The following is a 25,272-nucleotide window of genomic DNA, read 5'->3' as shown; positions in this document are numbered from 1 at the left end:
GACTAGTTGCTTATGATCAACTTTATTAAATGTACTGCAATTTAAAATAAAGCTTTGATATATTTGTTATTTATTACGTAACAAAAAATAATTGGGAGCTGTTTGGAGATTTTCCACTTATACATTTCATTTATGTTTATCTGCGAAGAAGACTGAAACATATGCTTGCATATCATCATGTAACAGATCTTGTTATTTAGTGTTTTCAGCAATAAATAAGTTAGCTAGTAATGAACTTCAATTATGATATAAAATTTAAGAACGGTTATTCCAGTAACGCATGTACATTATATATGATTATTGTAAAATTTTTTTTAATTCAACACATTTTGCAGGAAATAGGTGAGTAGTAAGCCCGTACTTCGCAAGCGGAAGTGACGTGCTGCCATTACACATAAAAACGGGAATTGGGAAGGAGTGATATCACTAAAGATGACGAAGTCATTGTTTTAATTTTTGTTATCAGAGGGCGTAATAGGAAGGCAGCTAGTCATCACCACCCACTGCCTACTCTTGGGCTACTCTTTTACCAACGAATAGTGGGATTGACCGTCACATTATAATGCTTCCCGGTAGAAAAGGGCGAGTATGTTTGGTGTATACATGGTGCGAGTTAGAACTCGCGACCATCGGATTACGAGTCGAGTGCATTAACCACCTGGCCATAGAGAAGTCATATTTAACTAATTATAAACGATTTAATTAATTATTGTTTACTGTCTTTTTTTAAGGACTAATTAATTGTAAATGTTTTAATTATTAATCATTGACATGATGATACATATCGTAGGAGTCATGGTCGTCTGTCATGGCCGCCTAGCAATGTGTCCATAACAACATATCCTCTGGCTGCAGCTTTTGGAACTATGATCTCGTCATCTTTGATAGCATCACTCCCTTTTCCTCTCACATCTTCAGTCCTCTTCATGTGTCATGGCGGGATCTCACTTCTGACTCTGAAGTGTGTGGCTTACTACTTAAATGTAGCTAACAGTTTCGTTTGTGAAGTATTAGAAACTGTACAATGAATAAAAGATTTACTCTTACATGTTTTGAATCTTCCGCAAACGTCTTACCTTGAACTATTAATGCTTAATATTACGGGTTGGTAATACTTTATTAAAAGATTAGATTAATACGTCTTAGTTGTTTGAAACTCAAGTTTTGTTTAAACCCATACAATTCTTCCAGTGATGAAGAATAGTTCCAGTGGGAATAAATATCATAAAATACACTTAGGTTTAACAGAATCAATTAAACACGTGCTTTTAACGCAAGTTTTTTTTTTTTTTAATAAAACAGATCGACAACAAGATCCGTGAGTTTGTGGAGCCGTTCTTGTACAATAAGGGCCAAGGAAAGATGTTTCACATCTCCGAATTAGTTCTCATTAGAAACCAAGACCGTCCACGCCAAAAACTCTCACCTCCTAAAACATCAAATAAGACTAGTGGCCATCAGCACCACAGTGAACACGGAACAGCCAATGGGGACGTTTCTGAATACGAAAAAAGTAAGATATTGATGTTGCAGCTTTCGATAGTGGCTTGAATATTTCCCACGAAGCTTTCTTTTTAAATGCCGATTGTTCAAAACTTAATTAATCACTATTTACTTGTAGGATTTTTATTTCCATTTTTATTTGTTCGCATTTAAATGTATGAATGTACAATTTTTCAAAATTACATTTTTTTTTACAATTGATAAGTTAAATAATTCAGTATGAAATAATATTATGTAATTTACTTAATTTTCTACAGTATATTTAATTGAGTTTTCACTAAACAATAAGACTGTATTCTGAACTAGGGTGCAACATTTTCTGTATAGCTTTTAGCTGTCACTAAACAATAGAATAGAATTATGAGATCTAATGCAGCATTGTCTGTGTCGATTCAGAACAGTAAGGCACCTCAGGAAAGAGTTAATTAAGAGATATCTTCGAAAGACATTTATATTGAAATAATTTATGTAATATAATATAATTCTTGTCATCTAAATATTAGATCTTTGCTTCAACAAAGCATCAAATAAAAATAACTTAGCATAAGTATCGACTGTTCACCAGAGGCGACAGTATAATCTTAATAATTTCCTATGTTAAGCACACTGATTGGCTGCAGTATTGCTTTCTTATATGGTTGTGCTTAATTTATGTTGGGTTTGTTTAATAACATTTCACACTTCACAGAAACTGTTCATGGAATATGTAAGCAATATTTTCTGGTGTAATCAGTTTAATAATATTTTATATTGTGTTAAACTACTTGAGATGTATATAGAAACTTTTGGTCATATAACACTGACTAGATGACTACTTATTTTCTCTCAATGCTGCCTGTCTTTTCATATATGATGTTTGCAAAGCAAAAAAAAAAAAAAAAATGGCCAGGTGGGTTAAGGCGTTAAACTCGTAATCCGAGGGTCGCGGATTCCAATCCGGTCGCACCAAACATGCTCGTTATAATGTGGCGGTCAATCCCACTATTCGTTAATAAAAGAGTAGCCCAAGAATTGGCGGTGGGTGGTGATGACTAGCTGCCTTCCCTCTAGTCTTACACTGCAAAATTAGAGACGGCTATAGATAGCCCTCGTGTAGCTTTGCGCGAGAATTCAAAACAAACCAAATATAATTTATGTGATACTTTATATAGTATGCATGATGTAAATAAAGCTTAGGAATATATAAAAAAAAATTCTGTAGTTATTACGTTATCTGTACGTTTGTAAAGAGCGCTACATCCAAAAAGATATCCAAATTAATAAATCTAGGGTGAACAATTATCGTATTTTGCGCTTTGTAAGACGCTGCATCGTGGAAGACACACCTAATTTTGGAAAGACAATTTTAAGAAAAAAATAATTTGAGGCAGCAACCAACACCTTGATGCAGCCTTGACGTTTTTTTAATCTTCTGAGTAAATACAGTCAAATACATCATATTCTTCACAGTATAAAGACAATATTAGTTAAACTAAATGTTTTATGCTCTGAAAATACTTGTAATCGGTAAGTAATGAGATTACGATCTGTATGAGAGGCCGTTTTGAGTAGAGTCGAAGCTAACCTCATGCCTTAACCCATCACTTTTGTTTTAGAAGATGCAGAGGGATTTTTCAAGGTATTTTTAAAGAAAAAAGTGCGTCTTACAAGGCGTAGAATACGGTTTATAGATAAAAAAATGAAAACTAAAAATAAGTTAGCTTTCAAAGCTGAATTATCTGATAATAATAACGATAGAAATAAACATACTATGCTTAAAAATAAATTATCAAATTATATTAGAAATGTCACTTAACGCTATTGTGATGGTATCTTATTTTCACATAGTTATGCAAAGTGTAAATGGAATTGTATTAACAATTCATTATTGAATAAATCATCAACAAAAGTGTATATTTGTGATACGGTTATTCATGATGTTACAATAACAAATTTGTTAAGCAAAGCAAATGCATTTAATTTTTTTGTGCTAATGGAATAAAGAATTTGGTGAAACAAGTTAACCATAAAGATAATAAATATGAACTTGATAATCAAAAACATAATTTAAAAATGTATTTGTGAAATCAATAAATACTAGTAAAATAACTGATATTATAAAAATAAAAATACCAAAACAGTTGAATTGAACAATATCTCTTTAGTTGTTTTAACAAAATCATTGAATCTATGGTTGCTCCACAGCAATTCGTATTTCATTTAAGCATTGGACGAAGAAATATTTTCAGATTCTTTGAAAAAAATCCAAAAACAATGGAAATGTTTGAAAGGAAAATAAAGGACAAATTAACAATGACAGACCAATAACTATATTTAAACGTATGATCCAAAATGTTAGAAAAATTATAATTGATTATATAAATATTGTTAAAGATATATAGACTATGGATGAAGTAAATGCGAGAGACGTTTCTCAGAGCACTGTTCAGGAACCACTAAAATTTTAGCTCATAATAAGAATTTGAGGTCTTTAGTCGAACTGGCTAATTTGTCATTAGATAGGCCAAATTATTAAGCTTAGTGAAGGTGATTTGTTTGTAAATCTTGAAAATAATAAATATATACTTTTTTTGATAATACTAAAAATACTAATAATAAAGAAGTAAGTGCACATATAAATGAAGTATTGTTTGAAAAATGCTCATCAGTAATCGTTTTTTGGCATTATAACTGACGATAAATTAAATTAATCTGAAATCATAAGACCGATTAGAAAAGTAGTTGATAGAGATATATGATAAATAAAATAAAAATATTAATTAACAGGAAATATTTGTAACTTTATATTATAGTAGTATATCATATACCTACATTTAATATATCAAATACTTGTTGGGACGGATCATCAGGGTGTAATATAAAGTAATATAAATTTGCTTCTTCACAAAAGACGTTCGACTCATCATCTGAGGGTGGCGGGTTCAAATCCCCGTCACACCAAACATGCTCGTGGGGGTTATGCTTAGCGAAACTAAGTCAGTACTGAACAACGCAATTGTTAGCGAAGCCATGCTATTACTGAGCAGCGTTATGGCTAGCAAAACCACACTATTACTAAGCAATTCTATCGCAAGCGAAACCACACTATAATTGATCAACACTGTAGTTAGTGGTTTGGTTGGGTTTGAATTTCGCGCAAAGCTACACGAGGGCTATCTGCGCTAGCCGTTCCTAATTTAGCAGTGTAAGATTAGAAGGAAGGCAGCTAATCATCACCACCCACTACCAACTCTTGGACTACTTTTTTACCGATGAATGTCACATTATAATTCTTCCAGCGGCTGAAAGAGCTTAAAGGAGTTCATTTTTCTTATATTATTTGCTATTGTATTCCAGATTTTTACCCTTACATAAGTTATTGAACAATGACTTACTGAACTTTTAAAAGTGGTTTGTGTAAAGAAGCATTAATCCTTATGTCAGTAATAAATGTTTTTGTTATTTTAAATAAATGTTTGAAGACTGTATATATTAATTAATCTAATAATTTTTATTCGCAATTAGTAATTATGAAATAGCTGTTACACAGAATCTTGGTAGTTTTAGCACAAAATTACTTTCATAAATATTTTTTAAAGAAAGTTTGTTTGTTTTTTAATTTCGCTCAACCCTACACGAAGGCTATTTGCGCTAGCCGTCCCTAATATAGAAGTGTAAGACTAGAGGGAAGGCAGCTAGTCATCACCACCCACCGCCAAATCTTGCGCTATTCTTTTACCAAAGAATAATGGGATCGACCGCATATTATAACGCCCCCACGGCTGAAAGGGTAAGCACGTTTGGTGGATCGGGGATTCGAGTCCGCAATCCTTAGATTACGAGTCGAGCCTTTAACCACCTGGTCATGCCGGGCCGAAGAGATACATCAAACACAAAATTCCAGGATTCCAAGTAACAATAATACAGGCCTGCGATTATTTTATTGTCCACGGAAAACATACAGCTGGTATATAAACGATTAACATGCCGCATGAAATTTCGTTTCTGTATAGTATTTGTTTGTGTGTAAACTTTGACATTATTTTGTTCTTTTCAATATTATTTATTCGTCGTTATGCCAACAAGACCTTATGTAAATGATCCAAACACATTCTGTCACATTTGTGGTAAATTTTTGTTGAGAAATTGATTTTTGATAAACAGTTCGAAAAGACAATGAAGAAAGTTTAACAAGAAGCGTAGATTGTCTTTAAAGATGTTATAACGAAAATACTGTCAATAACATGCTCAACAAATTCAAAGAGTTGGATTATAATATAGGCTTGAAGATTCATTTCTTACATTCATATATCGACTATTTCCCTAAAACCGCAGTGCCGTCAGCGAAAAACAAGGAGAAAAGTTTCATCAAGGCATCAGGGAAATGGTGAGGAGGTATTAGGAAAGGTTAAACATAGGGATGATGACTAAATACTGCTTTTCATTAGAACGAGATGCTACAGATGGAATACATAAAATAAAGGCCACGACACTTAGTTTTGAGACTAAAAGACGTACATTTCACAAAAAGAATCAGGATAAATAAGGATGTTCATTCGTTTGACATCAACGTTCTTCCTTCTTTATCAATTTGATTGTATTTTTATGTTTTTCTTTCATTATGTTAAACGAAATAATAACTTAATCTAAGTAAGAGTTGTTGTTTTTACTTTCCGGTTTGTAAAAAAATCATTACATGATAGAAACAAATGAATATTATTTTCGAAATCTGCGTAGCTGAACTATGGAAAATCCTTTGCTAAAACCAAAATAACTTTCATTAAATTTAATTTCGTGTTTCCCTTTGATACAACGGTAAATCTACAGATTTACAACGATAAAATCAGAGGGTTCTATTCTCCTCAGTATACTCAGCTGGTAGCCCGATGTGGCTTTGCTATATGAAAACACACACATAAGTTTAGCTTTGCAAGACTGTGTATAATGAAGACAATAAATATTGTATAATATAATAAATTAAAGTTTCGTGACCTTCAGTCAACACTATTCTTAAATCAATGTAGGAATTAGAACACTGAGTTCAAACGTAAAATCGGAATATCGCAGATATAGCTGTGTGTTGTGGTATGCGAAACGTACCAGATGTTTTATTTTTCTTTATTACTTTAGTAAGGTAAAATTTCCTTGGCCTCTAAACCTTTCAAATATTTTCCCTTTTCATGTGTTAGTGTGCACGTTAACTTATAGAGCAGTAGTACTCAAAGTGAGGGATGCAGCCCCTAGGGGTGACAGTGAATGTATCCCAGGTGAGCGTGAGTTTTATTACTAGGTAAGTAGTATTAGTATCTCACGTAACGTTTACATCACAGTTGGCTTACATGTATATTTCAACCTTCTGTGTACTACACATTTTAATATTTTAACGACATGTTGGACCGATATACGTACGTGTGTGTTTTGGTGGAAGGTGTTAAGCACTATGGACAAAAGGAAGAGACTGCTATCAAAAGTTGTAAAATACAAATAAGTCACATTAAATTTATTCGTATGCACTATCAAGAATTATTACTCTCCGGGTAGGTCTCCAAGAGAATTGCTTTTGGCTTTAAATAATGTTTTTTTTATTGCATCGTTAGTTTAAAGACTAAAACATACCGGACAAATCTACAGTTACGACAGAAAGTGTTCGTACCCCTGCGTCCCGAGTAGTTTTTTGCTCATAACTTAAAACGTATCACGATTAGGCTTATAGAAGTACAATATATTATAAATATTATGCTAACACACATCTATATAAATTTTTATGTAAATTAAACGGCAAATAAACTGTTTATAAACAAATAACCAAACATAGGAGAGGCAGAAAGTGTTCATGCGTCTACTTTAATGTCAGTTGTGTAGCTTTTCAGGTAAATTACTTGGCGCAATAGCTCCTCATAGCTCCCCATGATTGTTTGACACTACTCGACTGGTATTTTCTTCCATTCTTCTTTAATGAAGCCTCCAACTCTTGCAAGTTTTTCGGATGACGCCGATGAATCCTGGTCTTCGACTCATGCCAAACGTTATCAATTGGGTTGAGATCAGGTGACTGTGATGGCCACTCCAGAACGCTTATATGGTTCCTCTGCAACCAGGATTGCACATATTTCGATGTGTGCTTAGGGTCATTGTCGTGCTGAAAGATCCAACGACGCCCAAGCCGCAAGTTCCGAGCATCATTCTTGATACAAGTGCCTAATTTATCAACATACTCTTCTTTTTTCATGATTCCGTTGACGTGGTGAAGGCTGCCTACACCAAAAGAGCTGAAGGAACCTCACAGCATGATCGAGCCACCTTCGTATTTAACTGTAGGGACGGTGTTCTTTGGAAGATTTCGTTCCCCCTTCTTACGGAAAATATAGCGAACAGCATTGTGGGCAAAAGCTCGATTTTAGTCTCGTCTGACCAAAGAATACTCTTTGGTAAAGGGTTTATCTACATGCTTTCTTGCATACCTCAATCGTACTTCTAAATGAACAGGCTTTAAATATGGAGTTCTACGAGGACGGCATGCTTTGAACCCAGAAGAGCGTAACATGTTTGTAACTGCAGAAGTGCTTACTTCAACCCCAGTTTCCCTTACCAGTTTCTGTATGTCATTACGTGTTAAACGAGGGTTCCTACTAACTTCTCTGAGAACCTTCCTCTTGGTTCTCTCTGGAATTTTGGTGGGGCGTCTGGAACGAGGGAAGTTAGCAGTTGATCCTGTAAGCTTAAACTTGGCAATTATGCTTTGAACAGTTTCTGCACATTAAGTTGTGTAGCAATACTGGAAATAGACACACGAAACTTGTATTTTACAATAATTCAGTTTTTTAAATCACTGGACAGTTGTTTCCTGTTCGCCATGATGACCAAGCAGATAATGACGGCGACGGCGCTAAATTGCCGGAAGTAATTTTTTGCTGGCTAAATTTCAATAATTATGAACCCAGTGTCTAGTTCTGGAATCGTATAATATAGTTTATTCGCCAAACTAAACAAAATTTTTACGGTAATAACAGTTTTTTCACACGTTCTGAACTGTACGAACACTTTCTGCTCCTCCTATTTTTGGTTATTTGTTTATAAACAGTTTATTTGTCGTTTAATTTAAATAAAAATGTATGTAGATGTGTGTTAGCATAATATTTATAATATATCATACTTCTATTAGCCTAATCTTGATACCTTTTTAAGTTATGAGCAAAAAACTACTCGGGACGCAGGGGTACGAACACTTTCTGTCGTAACCGTATATGCTCTATTTTTGTTAACCAGATAATATGTGTGACACTGTATTTACGTTTGGATCAACAGGATGGACAAGTTTTACCCAAACTATCTTTCGTTGTGTGAACACGTGTAAATTAAAAACCATTTGTCATGGTGTCACAAATAAACAAAGTACTTTGCATCTTTATTTCCAAACCTTGTTTAATTCAGTAAAGTTAGAATTCAGATTAACTCTAAAGTTTTATGTTGTCGATTATCCATTGAAAATCACCGTACCTGAGAATACCACAGCTGTACATTTGATTCGTGTCATTTTTCTTTGAGCATAGTTCATCACAAACAACGAATGTCTCATTCCATAACAGAGAGTGAGAATACAGTCGGGTATTACTTAAATCTGAAAATCGATACATTTAAAGTTTCATGTTAAAGAACCTGAGTTTCACGGGCATGGCTAAAATGAAACCTGATCCGTAGTAGCCTACGTCACTATTTCTATGAGAGACTGATCATTTTCAACGTCGTGACCACGGTCATGTCTAATTAGACAAAGTTAGTAGAGCTTTTTTTTGTGTGGTTTAGATACTGGACACTGTAGAGTTGAAGTGGTGATAATTTTACCGTGAAACACAATAAAACAAGTCCAATATGATGACGTGGCATGGTCTGGCGGTTGAATAGAAATGAATTATCGCCTGCATTGAACCTAACAATAAGTATAATTCTACTTGACTAAGAAAATTACATTACTAATAAACTTTACAAGATAGCTTGGATTCATTCATGAACTTCTTGTTAAGTTGCACTATCTATATTCTCAGTACCATCTTTTTTTATATTTTTTCCATTACAATTGAACTTCTTTACAAAGATTTTACTGTGTTTCTCACATTCAGTCTATTGTCAAGTTCACTTATATTTATATAAGTGTAAAATATAGTGAACGTTATGATATAGGTCCAGCTGTTCTTCTTTCTGAGTTTACAAATCAACAACAGCTGTACATATAACATTTTCCTTATAACTGCAAACATCGTAAATTTAATTCTCACTTTAATTACATTACAACAGTATGATTGTGGTTTTATTACTTTTAAGCAAGCGATGAGGACGTTAAGAGTTCCCACGTTCGCACTGTTTTACTATTGCCGTTTTAACCATTAGTATACCAAAATGTGTAATTTATTCTCCTTTCTAGTCTCTAAATTATTGTATACTGAGTTCAGTTACTTTCTTCAAAAAGCATGTAACGTCTTATATGTAACAATTCAGGATGCAAAACCCCAGTTTTCTAAATGACACGTTTCGTTTCTCTTACGTGACAATGAAGAAGATACTAAATTATTTTCAATCATGTATATATATAATTAAATTACCATGTTTCGACGTCATGTCTTTTACTTTCTTATTTTAATACTTACTGATATAAATTGCCCATTTAAATATAAAACTTTAAAAGAATTAAGGAGAAACAGTACATTTGTACATTTCACAAATACATCATTTATTCATGACCATGGTTTGTCAGTAAAGGCATCATCCTGCACTGACCAAATATATAAACAGAACTATGGATTATCAATGTGTCCCCCATTTCTTCTTTGCTTGCAGAAGTTTTTATGAATAATTTAGAGAATAAATGTTGTTTACTGAAAGTCCCTATCATACCAAACATGCGTTATAATGTGACGGTCAATCCCACTATTCGTTGGTAAAAGAGTAGCCCAAGAGTTGGCGGTGAGTAGTGATGACTAACTGCCTTCCCTCTAGTCTTACACTGCTAAATTAGGGACGGCTAGCGCAGATAGCCCTCGTGTAGCTTTGCGCGAAATTAAAAAAAAAATGTGTACTGTTAAAAATAATACAAAACATTTTAAATATTGGTATAGTTATGTTGATGATGTGATTTGTCTCTTGACAGGATCCAAACATCAACTTAATAATTTTTTAACTTTTCAAAACTCACAAAACAAATGTATTACGTTTACTCTGGAATTTGATGAAAATAGAAACATCTTTTTTTTTTACTTAAATATTGATGCAACTAACAACTGCATTTCTTCAAAATCTTAAAAACGACTTTTTGTGACACAACCAACATGGTTTTTCAAGAGATCCAATATGTCGTAAACTTGCTGTGTTCCATAGTTTGTTATACACACGTATCACTGTACTCTTCTCATCTGAAAATTATGAAATTGAATTAAAACTATAGAACAAATTGATGTTAACAATGGTTATTCATTGTTGCTTAAAAACCAAAACCGTAAATTTAAAATCAATATATCCATATATTGTACCAAACGACAACAACAAAATGGTTAAAGGTGAGCTACATTAGAAAACCTCACAAATTATATAACTAGACAAATAAATCTACAGCCAACCGAGGAAAAATGTTGTGTAACAACAAAAACCGAATCGAAAAGTACAAGAACAATGGTATTTATCAATTAGAAACGATAATTAAAAAGCATTTTAGAAGTTAGAAATTAAGAAAATGGATTTACACGTTGCATCCCACCTTATCGAAACTAATTTGATTCGAAGAAACTGCTAAATTTTACACTAGACGGTCTTGAATTTTTGGAAATAAATAAACAGAAGACCAGAAATCAAACCCTAAAAAAATTCTAAACGACCAACTTAAGTTAACCCCAAACATCTCCAGGTGAATATCAAGGTCACGATTAGATGTCTGTTTAAATAGGTATATATAAACCCTGCTACAAAACATTTCAGTACGTACACGTTGAGCCCAGGTGACTAGGGCGCTTGACTTGTAATCTGATGGTCGTGGGTTCAAATCCCCGTCAGACCAAACACGCTTGCCCTTTCAGCGTGGGGACGTTATAATGTGACGGTCAATCCCACTATTCCTTTGTAAAAGAGTAGCCCAAGAGTTGGCGGTGGGTGGTAATGACTAGTTGCCTTCCCTCCAGTGTTATGGTGCTAAATTAGGGACGGTTAGCATAGATATTATTTTTTTAGAAGTCACATAGTCATAAGATTCTCATACGAAAGGCATTCTCATCATAACAAGTTTGCAATGTAGGAAGTCTGAAGGTGAAATTAGCTTAGAGCTTTCAGCTTCGAAGAAACTAGCGATGAGATGACTGATGTTGGTTTTATTTACGTCTTTCAACTCTGGAAATATCGTGAATATAATTATGATGAAAAGTGGTCTGTTTGTAACTTCATGAATACACGTTATCACTTAGACTCTGGAGTAACAACACCTCAACTACATGATTATATCACAAATCATCGGTTACCGTACATCGCGATTCCTCATTTTAGTGACTACTCTAAGCCTATTTTCAATACCTTTCATTGCGAAGAAAGGACGCAAGGCAAATATGGTAGATACTAGTTGTTCCAGCTGTTAGTGTATTGTTATACGGTACAGTGTTTCACAATGAAGATTTACCGTCTGACACAGTGACAAAGAAAGAGAGAGAGTACAAGGAACTCCCTTAGCTGTAAGAAACTTTAACAAAACTTACATTGTTACACACCAACAGACAAGTCAATACTAAAGCCTTTGTCCTTCGTGTTCAAGAATGTAGTACGGGAACATACATACATGTACTTGGAATGGCAGAACTGTAAAAGGCCTAACAAGTTAAAACCATTCCATTGTTCTACACAAGGATTCAAATTTCTTTTGTTGTAAAAACAACTAGGAAATATAAAAAGGAATTTACTCGTTAAATGTTAACGAAGGTAACCACTGAGAGTAGAAATTATCAGAAAAAAATTCCCCCGCCCTCTGATGGAAAATTAAAATATATTTCTGAAGAAGTTTTGTGAAATAATATTATTTTAAAGTGTTAAATTGTTTTAGGTTTTCGTTTATAAATTTATTGTTCAAATAAGTATTTTATACAAAACCACAGTATGTTAGCTTTTACTTCAGGAATCTTTAACATTCTTATTTAAACTATTTTAATTGTTAAAGGTGTTTTAAACAAAATATTAATCATACATTGAAACAAATCAACTCGTTCTGCTAAGAAAAGTGTAGACTTAATATTAAACTGTATGGTTTTCCACGATTACGAAGTACAATTAACATATGCTTATAGTATATATATATATATATATACGTATAATCAAAGAAACAAAATAAATAAAAATTATTTTGTCTGTTTCATTATATATATATATATATATATATATATTTACATATATTGTTTGTGGGCATTCTGTCTACTACTAGTGATCAGCCAAAAAAAAAAAAGTGGCCTCTACAGAAAGTATTTTTACATGACGTGATTGTGTACAAAATCATCCTCTCTAACCCTAACTCACATATTGTAACAGTTACATCTTAGATATTTGAGACTGTAAACCATTAAACACATTGGTATCTGGCATATCAAAAATTAGATGAACACATGGAACCACTACCAAGATAAAGCCTAGCCGAATGTGACCATATTTTCGTTTGTTTTTTTTTCTGTCTCTTCACTTTCGTTCATATAATTTGTTCTTTGGGAGTGTATTTAATTTTTAAACCTCAACAATAATTTCAATTTTGGTCCAATAGCTTAAAAACAATAGGTTTAGTGGCTTACAGGGATAGTTTTAGCTAAAACACAATCTAAATTTTAAATCTTCTTTACACTTTACAGGAATAAATAATACCGTTACATATGTTGTTGTGCAAAATTTTGTGGAATTCTGACGAGTAGTTTTCTGATAAAATGCTTGTCTTTTTATTTTCATTGTACCTTCTTCTTCGGAATTCGTCACTGTTATAAACAGTTGCGTTGTTGTTGCATTACTCGCAGTATGTTAAATTTTGTCCATTGCCCACAGTTTCAAGTAACATACCCTATTCATACCATGTGCAATTCGTCATGTAATATTAACTCGTATGTTTTCACTTTAGCTATAGCTTGACTTATGCACGATCTCATTACTTGTTTGTGTTTTCAATACGAACAGTTCCTCTTAGTAGTCATACATTATTAGACAAATACTAAAGCGAGTTATCTAGAAGTCTGACTGATAGAGTTGGTATATTTGAATATATATGTAGAAGTACTAAGTTTATTGGTAGTAGGACTCTATATGCTTTCGTTGAAATATAGTTTTGTATTTGCTGTAGTTTGTTGATGTGTGATTTTGATACATTGATCCCTCGAGTAGCTTTGCTCGAAATTCAAACCAACCCTAATCATTTTGTTGATGTTGCTGCCTGTAAGACACTATAGTTTAGTTATAACTGTGGTATTATTTCGCTTGTTTTATACAATTTGTAAACAATATGATCTGTGTTTTTATACATAAATTTGACTCTCTACTTTTTTTGCAATACAGTTTATTTCATTTAGTAGTGACTGCATATCGTTTGCTGCCCTTGTTGGGTTTGAGTGCATATCGTTTGCTGCTCTTGTTGGGTTTGAGGCACACTTCCAGATTACAACCTCATATGCGAAATATGAGCAAAAAATGTGGTTTGGGTCTTTGAAAGGCATGTGGCTGACTGACATACACGATAAACAGGATAAAGGAGAGGGATTCCCGCCTCCAGACTGTTGCATTCAGAGTAGATGCGCTCATCATTTCCTCTGATGCTTCTAGGAACCATCGAACAATTTCTATGAGGAGTCCCAGTTTGGACAGTTTGGACATGAGTCCATTGTGTCATACTTCAGTGAATGCTTTTTAAATATCTAGGAAGTACATGACTGTGCATTGTTTTTATTACAGCCGTGTATTATTTCTTCCGCTAATCTTCTGAGATGATCTGTTGTTTGTCTTGCTTTTCACAAAACGTTTTGTAATTTCGGGAATGTTGATTTAGTTTCAGGGTAATTTATGAGTCTATTATTTATAACTTTTGCAAGTGGTTTTACTAGATTGCTTGTTAAGCTTATGAGTCTGTAGTTTTGGGGATTATTTGCTGTTTTTCTTCCTTCTGGAACATACGAACGTTGACGCGTTTCCAAGTAGTTGGTATGTATCCTGTTTTTATAGATAAGTCGTAGAAAGATCTGAGATGTTCTAGAACCCCAGAAGACCTTTATTGAGTGATATAGTTTAGATTTTATCTCGTTTTGGTGCTTTATTTTCAATTTTTTTTATATTTTCTTGTACTTTTGATACTGTGATTGGTTTGATAAGTTGTTCTGTTGTGCTATTACAATGAGTGTCCTTAGGGACATGTGATGTATACATATTACTATTAGTTGTGATATAATATTCTACTATGTTTATGGAATGGATGCCCATGTTTGAGTCATCTGGTATATTGAATATTTTTGAAGTTGTGCTTTAAAGGTATGTGCTTTATGTTTGTTCGTGTATGTTAGTTAATTATTATGTTTAAGTGCAATGTAGGTGATGATAGTTGTTTTGTTTGACTTTGTAGCGTTTTTTTTGTATAAGACAAGAAATTCTTGGGATGTTTTTGACTTTATTTGCTTATACGTCCCATTTCTGTAATTTTAATAGCTTAATGTCATTTTAAGTTTTGTCTCTGAGTGTATTTGTTTGACATTTTGTTTGTGGGTCACCGGTTGTCACATACTCTTCCTTTATTTTATCTTGTGTTTCACACCCACGTTGTAAAGTTTTAAATCGCTCACGCTAGTAATGGAATTTAGGCTGGCTTCTGGTATAAACACGCACGGCTATCGATTTTTTTATTGAAAGCCATTACTTCTTTATCCAAGCTAATAGCTTTATTTGTAATTTTAGTTCATAAATTTATTTTCCATACGCATAAGCCTAAATACTTATGTATACTGTAGTTCGCGCTAGCTAAACAATCATAGGACTTGGGTGTTTTCCAGTATTATTCACTATTCACCTTGTAAGTGGTGTGTGTTTAAGGTTTACAGTTTATAAAAATGTAATTACTAATATAAAAGCTTTGTAAAAGGTTTAGGATGACTGGTTGGATTTTCCTAAAATTATCCAAGTTTTAACTGTTAACCACCATTGAAGTGTGGTATTAACTTGTCGTTTATGCCTAGTTCTAACATTAGCAAGGACTTTTTTTTTTTTAAATACACATAATAAAGGCTTATATGTATAGTTAGCTATATAGGTATTAAAAAAATATTTGCAGGTGTCACATGTTGGAAGTATCATTTCTGTTGAGTAATGACTAGCTGCTATTGAAATCTTTAGAGTTTCTTTAAACTTTGTACTTACAAGCATGTTCATGTAATGTTATAGCAACCTCTGTTTTATTGGTGGTGCTGTTTTGTTGTGTTCCTCCTTTGTCATGGTGACATTGATAGTAGCTCCAGCCCATTTCTTTATACAGTTTGTCTTAATTGTGAAAGTAATATGGATGTTAGAAAATCAGTATGTTCATATGAATATGTTGTTCGAAATAAAAAAAGTGGGTAAATATGTAGTAATATAAAGGTATCGACCAATTTTACAACAGATGTTATCTTTAACATGTCTTCTGGTTGTCCAGCTGGCAGAGAGAGAAAGATGTTAGTTTTAATTCTGGAAGTCCAGTTGATACAATATGTGAATACCCAGTAATACCCTGGGTATTACAATGAAGTATTGCAACATTGTATTACTTAGATATGTATCCTTGTCAGAATGGTGCAACCAAACGAACACCATTACACAAACATACTTTAAATAAACCCGTACAAACATCTTTCAAGTGGACTAATTACACTGTAGTAGGGAATATTAATGGGTTATACAAAAGTATTAAGCAATACCCCAAGACAAAATGTCTTCAGTAGTGCTATTACTCTCAACATCATATATAAAGTATTAGAAATGGATATTAGGAAAGTAACTGAAGGTCAATACTAAAACACGTACAAAGAGGATATTAGATTAATCTGGTAACATGTCGTGCATTGAATAGTTATTATAGCAACCAATTCTCACAAAAGTGTCTTGCATTCGATGGCTATTATAGTAATCCATCTTTAGTAAAGCGTCGGGAATGGGGTAACTACTATACTAATCAATCACTTATGAAGCGATATATTAAAGATAGGTATGATTATAATACTGACCCTGTACATGTTAAAATGAAACGAACCTAAAATGAAGACTTGACTGCAAGGGTTCACAAATGATGTACTAATGCTGCCATCCCTGATCCTGATCATTTAAAAGCTAAATTCTATTATGAATAAACAGCGTTATCAGAAGAAACAAATATTATAAACCTATTAAAAACACCATGGGTATAGTGAAGACAAGAAAAGGGAAATATATATAAAATGAAGTGAAAAATTACTAGACAAAAGTCGAATCACTAGATTGGTTGTAAATTCAATTGACTCTTGGATGAGCAATAACTTACCTTCAAACACGGCAGGGTATGTAGGGCTAGATAACTCTTGCAAGTAAACATCTTATAACATAGCATTTGGTAAAACTTAATCAAGAGACTTACTAACATGAATTCATTATTTAAATATTTAAAGAGTATGATGTTGGCATCATTGTGCAAACTATCTAAGTATCTTCTAATAGTGATACACAAAACTTTGTGTGGACAAACCTTACACACTTCTAGTATTGAGTATTTTTGTTACTGTTTCTTTACAAAACGTCTTATCTGAGTGCTGCTTTTGGAAAAGATTTATGTGTTGGTTACAGTAAGTTTTCTTTATACAACAAAGACGCTTGTGAGAGTGGGTCCGCTGCTTAGGTGTATTCCGAGTTGTATCAAATTTACATGCCTGAAGTAAATAAGGATATCTGTACCATATTCACTAACACTGGTAAATATACTCCACTAGATACCACGCAATATGTTTACCAATTTATCTATATCGAGAATATGTGCAGCAGATGGATGATTACACACGGTCGAATATACATGATACACATCTATAAGGGCAAAACAGACAATGGTATCTCGATTCAAATGCTTGTGGCTCTAATTTGCTATTTGTATGTCATCTTCCACCTCATTATCCTTATGTTATGGAGATAATCAATATATTATACAGTGTCAAAAGGACTGATTACAAAATATGTATCATTGACTATACACTATGGAATACATCAGTAGGTACTATACATAGAAATTTCATGTAGGAATACTTTCACCATGCTGCTTGTTAAATGGTTTATAATTTACCAAGTTCCTTCAAAAATTACCCAGCCGAACTAATATGAAAACGTATTGATTCAGTGGGCAAAATCCTTCACAGATGTAGATAAAATGAGGATGGTGGCTAGAAAACGATTACCTTCTAATCACATTGTCAACAAGGTGCAGGGTTCAGCTTTTTATCTTCTTTTGTCATGGTACCATGCCTTATAAAGAATGCTCAAACCTGAAAACCTATTTAGATTAGACCAAATAATAACTTAATTTGTTACCGCGTGACCCAACACTGGTACTAATAAAGCTATAATTGCTATTTGCCTGCACGAGAAGTTGATGGTTAGATGGTATTTAGCAACGTTAGAAAATAAAGAGCTTGAAAGAGATTTGACCGTACATTTGCTCTTCTATAAAACAGTGAGCAGTACTGGGCACAACCGCGAAACGACCTAGAAACAATATCTCTGAATTATAGTCCAGCTGGTTTGTTTCTTACTCTCATCCTACTACGATATGTAATAATTTGGGTAAATATTTATCTAATATTAATTTTTCTGAAATGGCTCATCTATGCACAAGTGCATTCATTGTAGCTGATTCACTATAAGCTTCTAGATTTATCAATAATACGTTTAAAGGAATCTTACAATTCCTTATATCAAGTGAAGCTTCTATTAGTACATGCACCTGGCATTTTTGGACACGAAAATATGAAGGACATGAATTGCAACATTTTTACCTAAAGCTTTGGATATATCGTGCTTCTTGGTTGTAAAAAGAAAAGTGAAAACATTTTTTATTTCGAAGTATATTATTCGTATGATTTCAAATAAAATTATATGTTGAATATCACACGAAAGAGTATCAAAATAGCACTATTACCATTGGAGTAATTACCACTTATGGTCAAAGAAGACCAAATCTGATATTAAAAAATTTTGTTAAATTGGTCTTTTTAAAGGGAGAAATTGTATCTTCAGAGGTATCTACAAGGTAGATACTCTTGTTGAAGAGGTAGCCAGAAGAAAAGCATTGATTATCAGTTTATGCTTATATGATCTTCCATACAAAAGTGTCCCCCGCTGTTACAGCGGCAAATCTACGGATTTACAACACTAAACTCAGAGATTCGATTCCCCTCGGTGGACTTCGCAGATAGCTCGCTGCAGTTTTGCTATAAGAAAACATAAACAAACCACACAAAGGTAGTGAATTTATGATAGATGACTACAACCTTGCAGTATTGTCAGCTTGATAGGGTAATATAAATCTGCAATTTATAGGAGAGAAGTGGGAAATTATAAGTTAATATGCTGCAAAGTAAACAACTAGAGCGGCAAAAGGTTATGGCAATACTGCATTTACTGAATTAACCTTCACTAACTAGTTGTTCTTGGAATATTGCACTAGGGAACCTTTCTCATCTCGAATATGGTGCACTCGAAGCTAGTGACACGTTATTGGGTTTACTACTGTATGATATATATATCAAGGTACTGTATTGTGATGGATTGATGTAAACATGTTTCACAGTCACAAAGTTAAGTATCACCACGTTATATCTGGGTTGCCTGAAGATGCACTGTATTCTTCTTGAATTGATACTTATTATCCCAAGAGGCCACTTGAGCTGGAGAATACTTATCTATATCATTGTCTAGCTTGGTGTGAAATTGTGAACAGGCAGTCCAGTGATAATGCTACACTACGGGTATTGAAATCCGGTTTTTAGCGGTGTAAGTCCGCAGACATACCGCTGAGCCACTGGGTGGCGCCTAATAGGAGACTGCACCAATTACACCAAGGCATTTAATTATTGTAGCGATAGCCTGCTGGATGGTTTGAAATGTCATAATCAATTGTCTCGTTTGCAAGAAGCAAACACTAAAGCACGTGAGCTAAGTCAAGAATATCGAGAAGTGATGGAAGCAGGAGAAAGGAAAAGCAGTAACCGTCCTGCTGGTGATCTGTTGTACTATTTTGCTACTGAAGGACACAATAATGTTGTAGAATTAGAAGATGTTATTCGCCATGATAAACAAGTAGATGGGAATAAGACAATTGGAAAGGTAAATGAAGAAAACTGACGGTTTTCAACAAGGTCAGGATCACCATATGAGCCCAAGCGAATTCTGATCCAGATTGTGATGCTGAAATACTCAAGCTTTTAGTCAGTTTGTCTAACAGTAGCGGCAAGAGTATTTTAGTAAAACCCGTTAAAGTATGAGTTCAATCAACAAGTGGTAAAGATGATGACTTTACAACACCCCCAGGTATTGCTGCAGTTAACATTATTGGGTTAACTATTCACTAACTACTGATGTTGCCATTAGAGCATGGAAAGAAACCACAATATCAGTTCATGTTTGATTATATCCTGAAAATTGTTCATGAAAAGCTGTATAGTGTTGCATTATCATAACTGATAAAATATCCATGGTCAGTTGTGTGACTTTAATGTACATACAGCTTCGCCTTACTGATATTTTTTTCAAACTGAGGAAGCTGAAGATAGATAGTTTGTGTGGATGAAACTTAATGTTCTTAAGGTATCTTTTACAGATTCTGCCAGTGTTTGAAGATCCAGTGTATACTCTCTCTCACAAGAGGCTGCTAAAAAGCACATTAGATGTATGAGCACTGCAAAAATGTAGAGAAATTTATTCCCCTATGGTGAGTTACTGATAAATATGAGATAGAAACAATAGCAAAGCTTTCTTTCTATAATAGCCAGAATTCATTGTTGTTGTTGTTTTCGTGTTACTTCCGATCTCAGAATGCTGGAAGATCATAAGTTGTGTTTCAATAACGACAGCATATGTGGAAGAATGAAATAAATGGTAAAACTCTTTTTGACCTTACATATGACTCGGTGTGTCCTTTACCTACTAGACACATGTATGATGAGCTAAACAAAGAAATGATTCAAAGTCTTAATGGAGAAGAAAATTGTTTGCTGGCTATATATATGGTAGATAGTTCTAGGTTTCTTTGTTCAAAAGTCTCCAAAAACCTTTGTAACTACAGTGACAGTAGTTACAAAGCTTTTTGGAGACAGTTAGCTTGGAAAAATTTATAGTAACAACGATTCCCTGCTAGGATGTGCTCAGGAGAAGCACTGACACGATTTTCGGATTCGTAAATGGAATAATATGTACTGTGTGTTCTGTTACGTGTAGCACAGATCAAGTTTGTATCATTAATATAATATATATAAAGTTTATTGATGGTCATGAATATAAGCTGAAGAAGGTAAATATTATATTCCAAGTATTGGATAAAGCTTTCATTATCTGACGTCAGTTTCCAATTGTGTTTACAAATGCTAACACCATACTTAATTTACAGGGATTAACTCTACACAGTGTTGTTACAGACACTGGAAGCACAATCTTTACCTATGCCCTACGCTATGTGACAATGTCTAGAGTCCCTAGGCTTTCTGTCTTCACTTGATAAACTTGGACCCTCACTACATAAAAGCTTCGGGTTCTGCTGTGAGGGAATATGTTTATCTCTGACAGAAATTTCGACCCATTCTCCCATCGTTAACTTATAAAAAAAAGGTTCAAAGGTGTTCCTAACAGACAGTGTTCTGATTTATTCAGAATCCATTTGTTAATCATGTAGCAGAAATGTTAATGTTTTTACCAAAAATATTTTGCCAATATTGATGGATTTTTAAGCTCGACTAATAGCATACAACTATGCATCTATGTAGCAAAGCTGTGCATATAAAACTTATTAAACAGTTGAGCAAAAAACTATCAAGGTGATGATCACAGCTTTAAATTGCACCTAACATTCGCAATGATCTTGTTTAATCATTTGACGCACACTGTTTACACTATCCTGTACTTTTTCTTCAAACATTATACTACAATGTCTTCTTTGATAAATCATTATATTACTACAGAAACTTTTTAGACTAAATGTAACAAAATTATTGTTATACACAAGGAACAAACAGTCATGAATATTTTGATTCAAAACAACATAAGAATGGACGATTTGCTTAACTTTGCTCTAGAGTCGACAATGCAAGACAATAACTTATATAACAATTGTAACATATCACTGAAAGTGCCCACCCTGCTTGGTACTGCTCAACAGTTAATTAAACTGGTGTAGGGAAAAGTATAACGGATAGAGGTAACAAGAGAACAAAATACTAGTTTCAATTCAAATGGCGGGTGTTGTAAAGTACAAACAGAAAATCGTCTGTTTAAATTGAAATCAAGTGTAGAATACAGATAAAACCCAGAAAGTTGTTGTTGATTATATAGATACCATTTCAATTAATGGAAATGGATTCATTGTAATGATCAAACTTTAACAATTGCATATTGGCCCAAAAGGGCAAAAGATTTGTACTTGATTTTTTATTAAAGCATTTCTAGCATTGGCAAGAACTTTTTACCTGTACATGAACAAAGTGCTTAATTGCGTGATGTACAATCGCCAGTGACCAATGATGCTTTAAAGAAGGTTAGTAGCAGTTTTAAAAAAGGCAGTTTGCAGACTCAATTAACTGTGGAAAAGAAGACATCCATAGAACGAAAACTAGTTGAACTATTCGTCAAATCTAATCTACTTATAAAGAAACAACAAAGTATCTGGTGCTGTTACTTTTAAGGCAAAAGGCTCCTTAGATATGAAGCACAAGATTAAATCTAAAGTAGCTGAGTCCACTAAAGCTACTTACAAAGACTACAAAATAACTGCTGTTGATATGCCTGTTGTACCAATAATTGAATGCCTAATTGCAGGTATTATCATGTTGATGAAGAATGCTCGTAATATGCTATGCCTAGGTTTGTGTGGAAATTTCAATGTGTATCAGATGGTCCAGACGTCGTTCTAACTCTACCAGATGCTCTATCTTTAAAGGACATTTGAAGTGATGGTAATTGCCTTTATCGAGCTGTGTTTTATATACTAACCAACATCGAAGATGAGTATTTTGAAGTTAGAATGGCAATAGTTACTCAGAATTAAGGCTGTTGATAGGACACGAGGCACTGATGTGTGTTTTAGCTCATCTCTTGAATACAGTGGTGTACTTTTACACGCGTGGGAAAATTGTTCACTTCATATTTCTCTCATGGCAGGACTATACCAGAAAATGTACATTGCAAGTCATTATACAGATATTTATTTTGATGTGGTTACCAAATTATATTCACAATGGAATTGTAGTGTACTGTGTATGCACTGCAATCATTTGTGTAGTTTTCTTCGTTTTGCAATATTTTTAGTGAATGTGCCACAAACTAATTTTATTGCAAAAAACTTAATTTGTCTTAATATTGATTATTTGCTTCTAATTGTTCCTTAGGTTGCACTACAGTGCAATGTGCCATTTTATTTGTAATTTTTCTGGTAGACTTAACACAATAGGCCTTACGGGTCTTCCTATTGTTCCAAGTTAAAGGCCATGTCATCTCGTTTGTATACTTGCATTAAATATTTTATCAGTAAGTTTGGTATAAAATTGTAGATTATTATTCAGGCTTACTATTGTGCATGAGATTATTCTTTAATTTAAAACTAAATATCAAAGAAAATCCAAAATATTAATTTTTGTGAGTCATGTGGTAGGTTGAATGCAGTTTCGGTTCAGATTAAATGTTTATTTTGTCCAAATACAAGATATACAGTTTCTGGTAAACTGTGAACTCAAATTACCGATATTGACAAATTAAAATGTAAAATAAAAACCTGCTATCTTTTCAATTTGCTGAGAAATTGCTACATGTAGTGAATCAAACACAGTGACTCTGCTCATCTCTTCCCATTAGTGGAAAACGTGCTTACGTACACTTACTTCTGTTTGTGACATATCTCTCCAATGGCATATCGGTATGTCTACAGAGTCATACCATTAGAAACGAGTTTCGATATCCGTTGTAGACAGAGAACAGATAGCCCATCGTGTAACTTTGTGATGAACTACAAACAAACAAACAAACAAACAAACAAACAAAATCTGTAACGTGTGAACAACTAACTGAAAGCTTAAAATGTAGTAAGGCATGGTATGCCCTGGTAGTTAAAGCACTCGACTCGTAATCTGAGGGTCATAGGTTCGAATCCCCGTCACACCAAACATGCTTGCCCTTTGTGCCGTGGCGGCGTTATAATTTGACGGTCAATCCCACTATTCGTTGGTAAAAGAGCAGCCCAAGAGTTGGCGGTGGGTGGTGATGACTAGCTGCCTTCCCTCTGGTGTTACACTGCTAAATTAGGGAAGGCTAGCGCAGATAGCTCTCGTGTTGCTTTGCGCGAAATTCAAAAGCCAAAGCCAAACCAAAATGTGGTTCTCTGATCATATGCAATGTATTTGAGTAGGAAATCCATTCTTTTTATGGTAGGCTCCAAGTACTTTCAGATCCAAATACAGCTTATCTACTAAGTCCGATAAGTTATAGTTAATTCTTTGGTATCTTATATAGTATTGTTTGAGGTATCTGTTCTCCGCTTACCACGGGTATCGAAGCCCAGTTTCTAGCGTTGTAAGTCCGCAAGCATTCTGCTGTGCGACTAAGAAGCATTTATATATTATTTCTTTATTTTTATTTCAAAATGCAAATATAAAATATTAAAAAAATATTTTGTTTTACATTTCTCACGTGTGAAATTTTATAAGGCTTGACAAGCTATGGAAAGCAGTAAACGAGTACAAAGTTCGTAACCACAAGAGATAATTATTTTCAATAATTCTTTATTTATTGTTCTATGCTTTAAAAAATAACTAAAATTTAAGAACTTATTTATAAGTAATGATAATATATATGTATATATAATGTATTATCACTAAAATGTAACTAAGTATCACTAAGTACAGAATCACAAGAACACAGCCAAGACAGATCACTTTGCAAAGGCCAGTTTTATTTTATTCTATGAGTACCCCTGCGCTGAGTCATTTGACTTCTGTAACATTAGCCAGATACTGTTAAAAGGTTAATAAAATAAAAATACCAAATGTATATATATGTAAAATGTTATGAGATATAAGCTATTTAGACTAAGAATTTGCAATCTTGTTTTATAATTTGTAGTAATTCCACAAAGAGAAACGCGTAACTTATATTTATTTCCTATTTCTTGTGGTAGTTACGAGGTCGCTAGAATCAGCAAAACCCATATAAAATTGCAATAATAAAAAATAATAGATGAAATTTTCTAAAAAAATGTTGGACAATTATCTTGAGGATATCAAAATATTATGGAGATTTTGCGTGTGAAAACCGATAATTGATGTATAAAATTATTTTAAATCTTAAAATAAAAATTACTTTGCGTGTTAGATATTAAACATCAAAAACGAAAATATCTTGTAATGTTTGCTGATAATTTGCAAAATTTCTTGAAGGTATATGTATATTTTAAAAAAGTTACAGTGTAACTGTTTTATGGTTACTTTCGGGAATACGGGTTTGAGGATCAAACTGTATTAAAAGAGTTAGCACAAGGGTGAATGGTATTGTGTGCTTGTTGCCTAG

At 33.5% G+C, this 25,272-nt stretch overlaps 1 protein-coding gene across 2 annotated transcripts in view; it reads left to right on the top strand.

Annotated features, from left to right (window-relative positions):
* The window catches only part of LOC143229135 (transient receptor potential cation channel subfamily V member 5-like), a 100,309-nt gene that overhangs the window by 14,058 nt on the left and 60,979 nt on the right, over positions 1 to 25,272 (top strand). For both annotated transcript variants that reach the window (XM_076461008.1, XM_076461009.1), the window contains exon 2: positions 1,303 to 1,513. In XM_076461008.1, coding sequence (XP_076317123.1) covers positions 1,303 to 1,513 — 211 coding nt within the window. The remainder of the gene's footprint in view (positions 1 to 1,302; positions 1,514 to 25,272) is intronic.

This window comes from Tachypleus tridentatus, chromosome 10 (genome assembly GCF_004210375.1).
Source record: "Tachypleus tridentatus isolate NWPU-2018 chromosome 10, ASM421037v1, whole genome shotgun sequence".
NCBI classification, from domain to species: Eukaryota; Metazoa; Arthropoda; class Merostomata; order Xiphosura; family Limulidae; genus Tachypleus; species Tachypleus tridentatus.
This window is presented reverse-complemented; position numbering and strand designations above follow the sequence as displayed.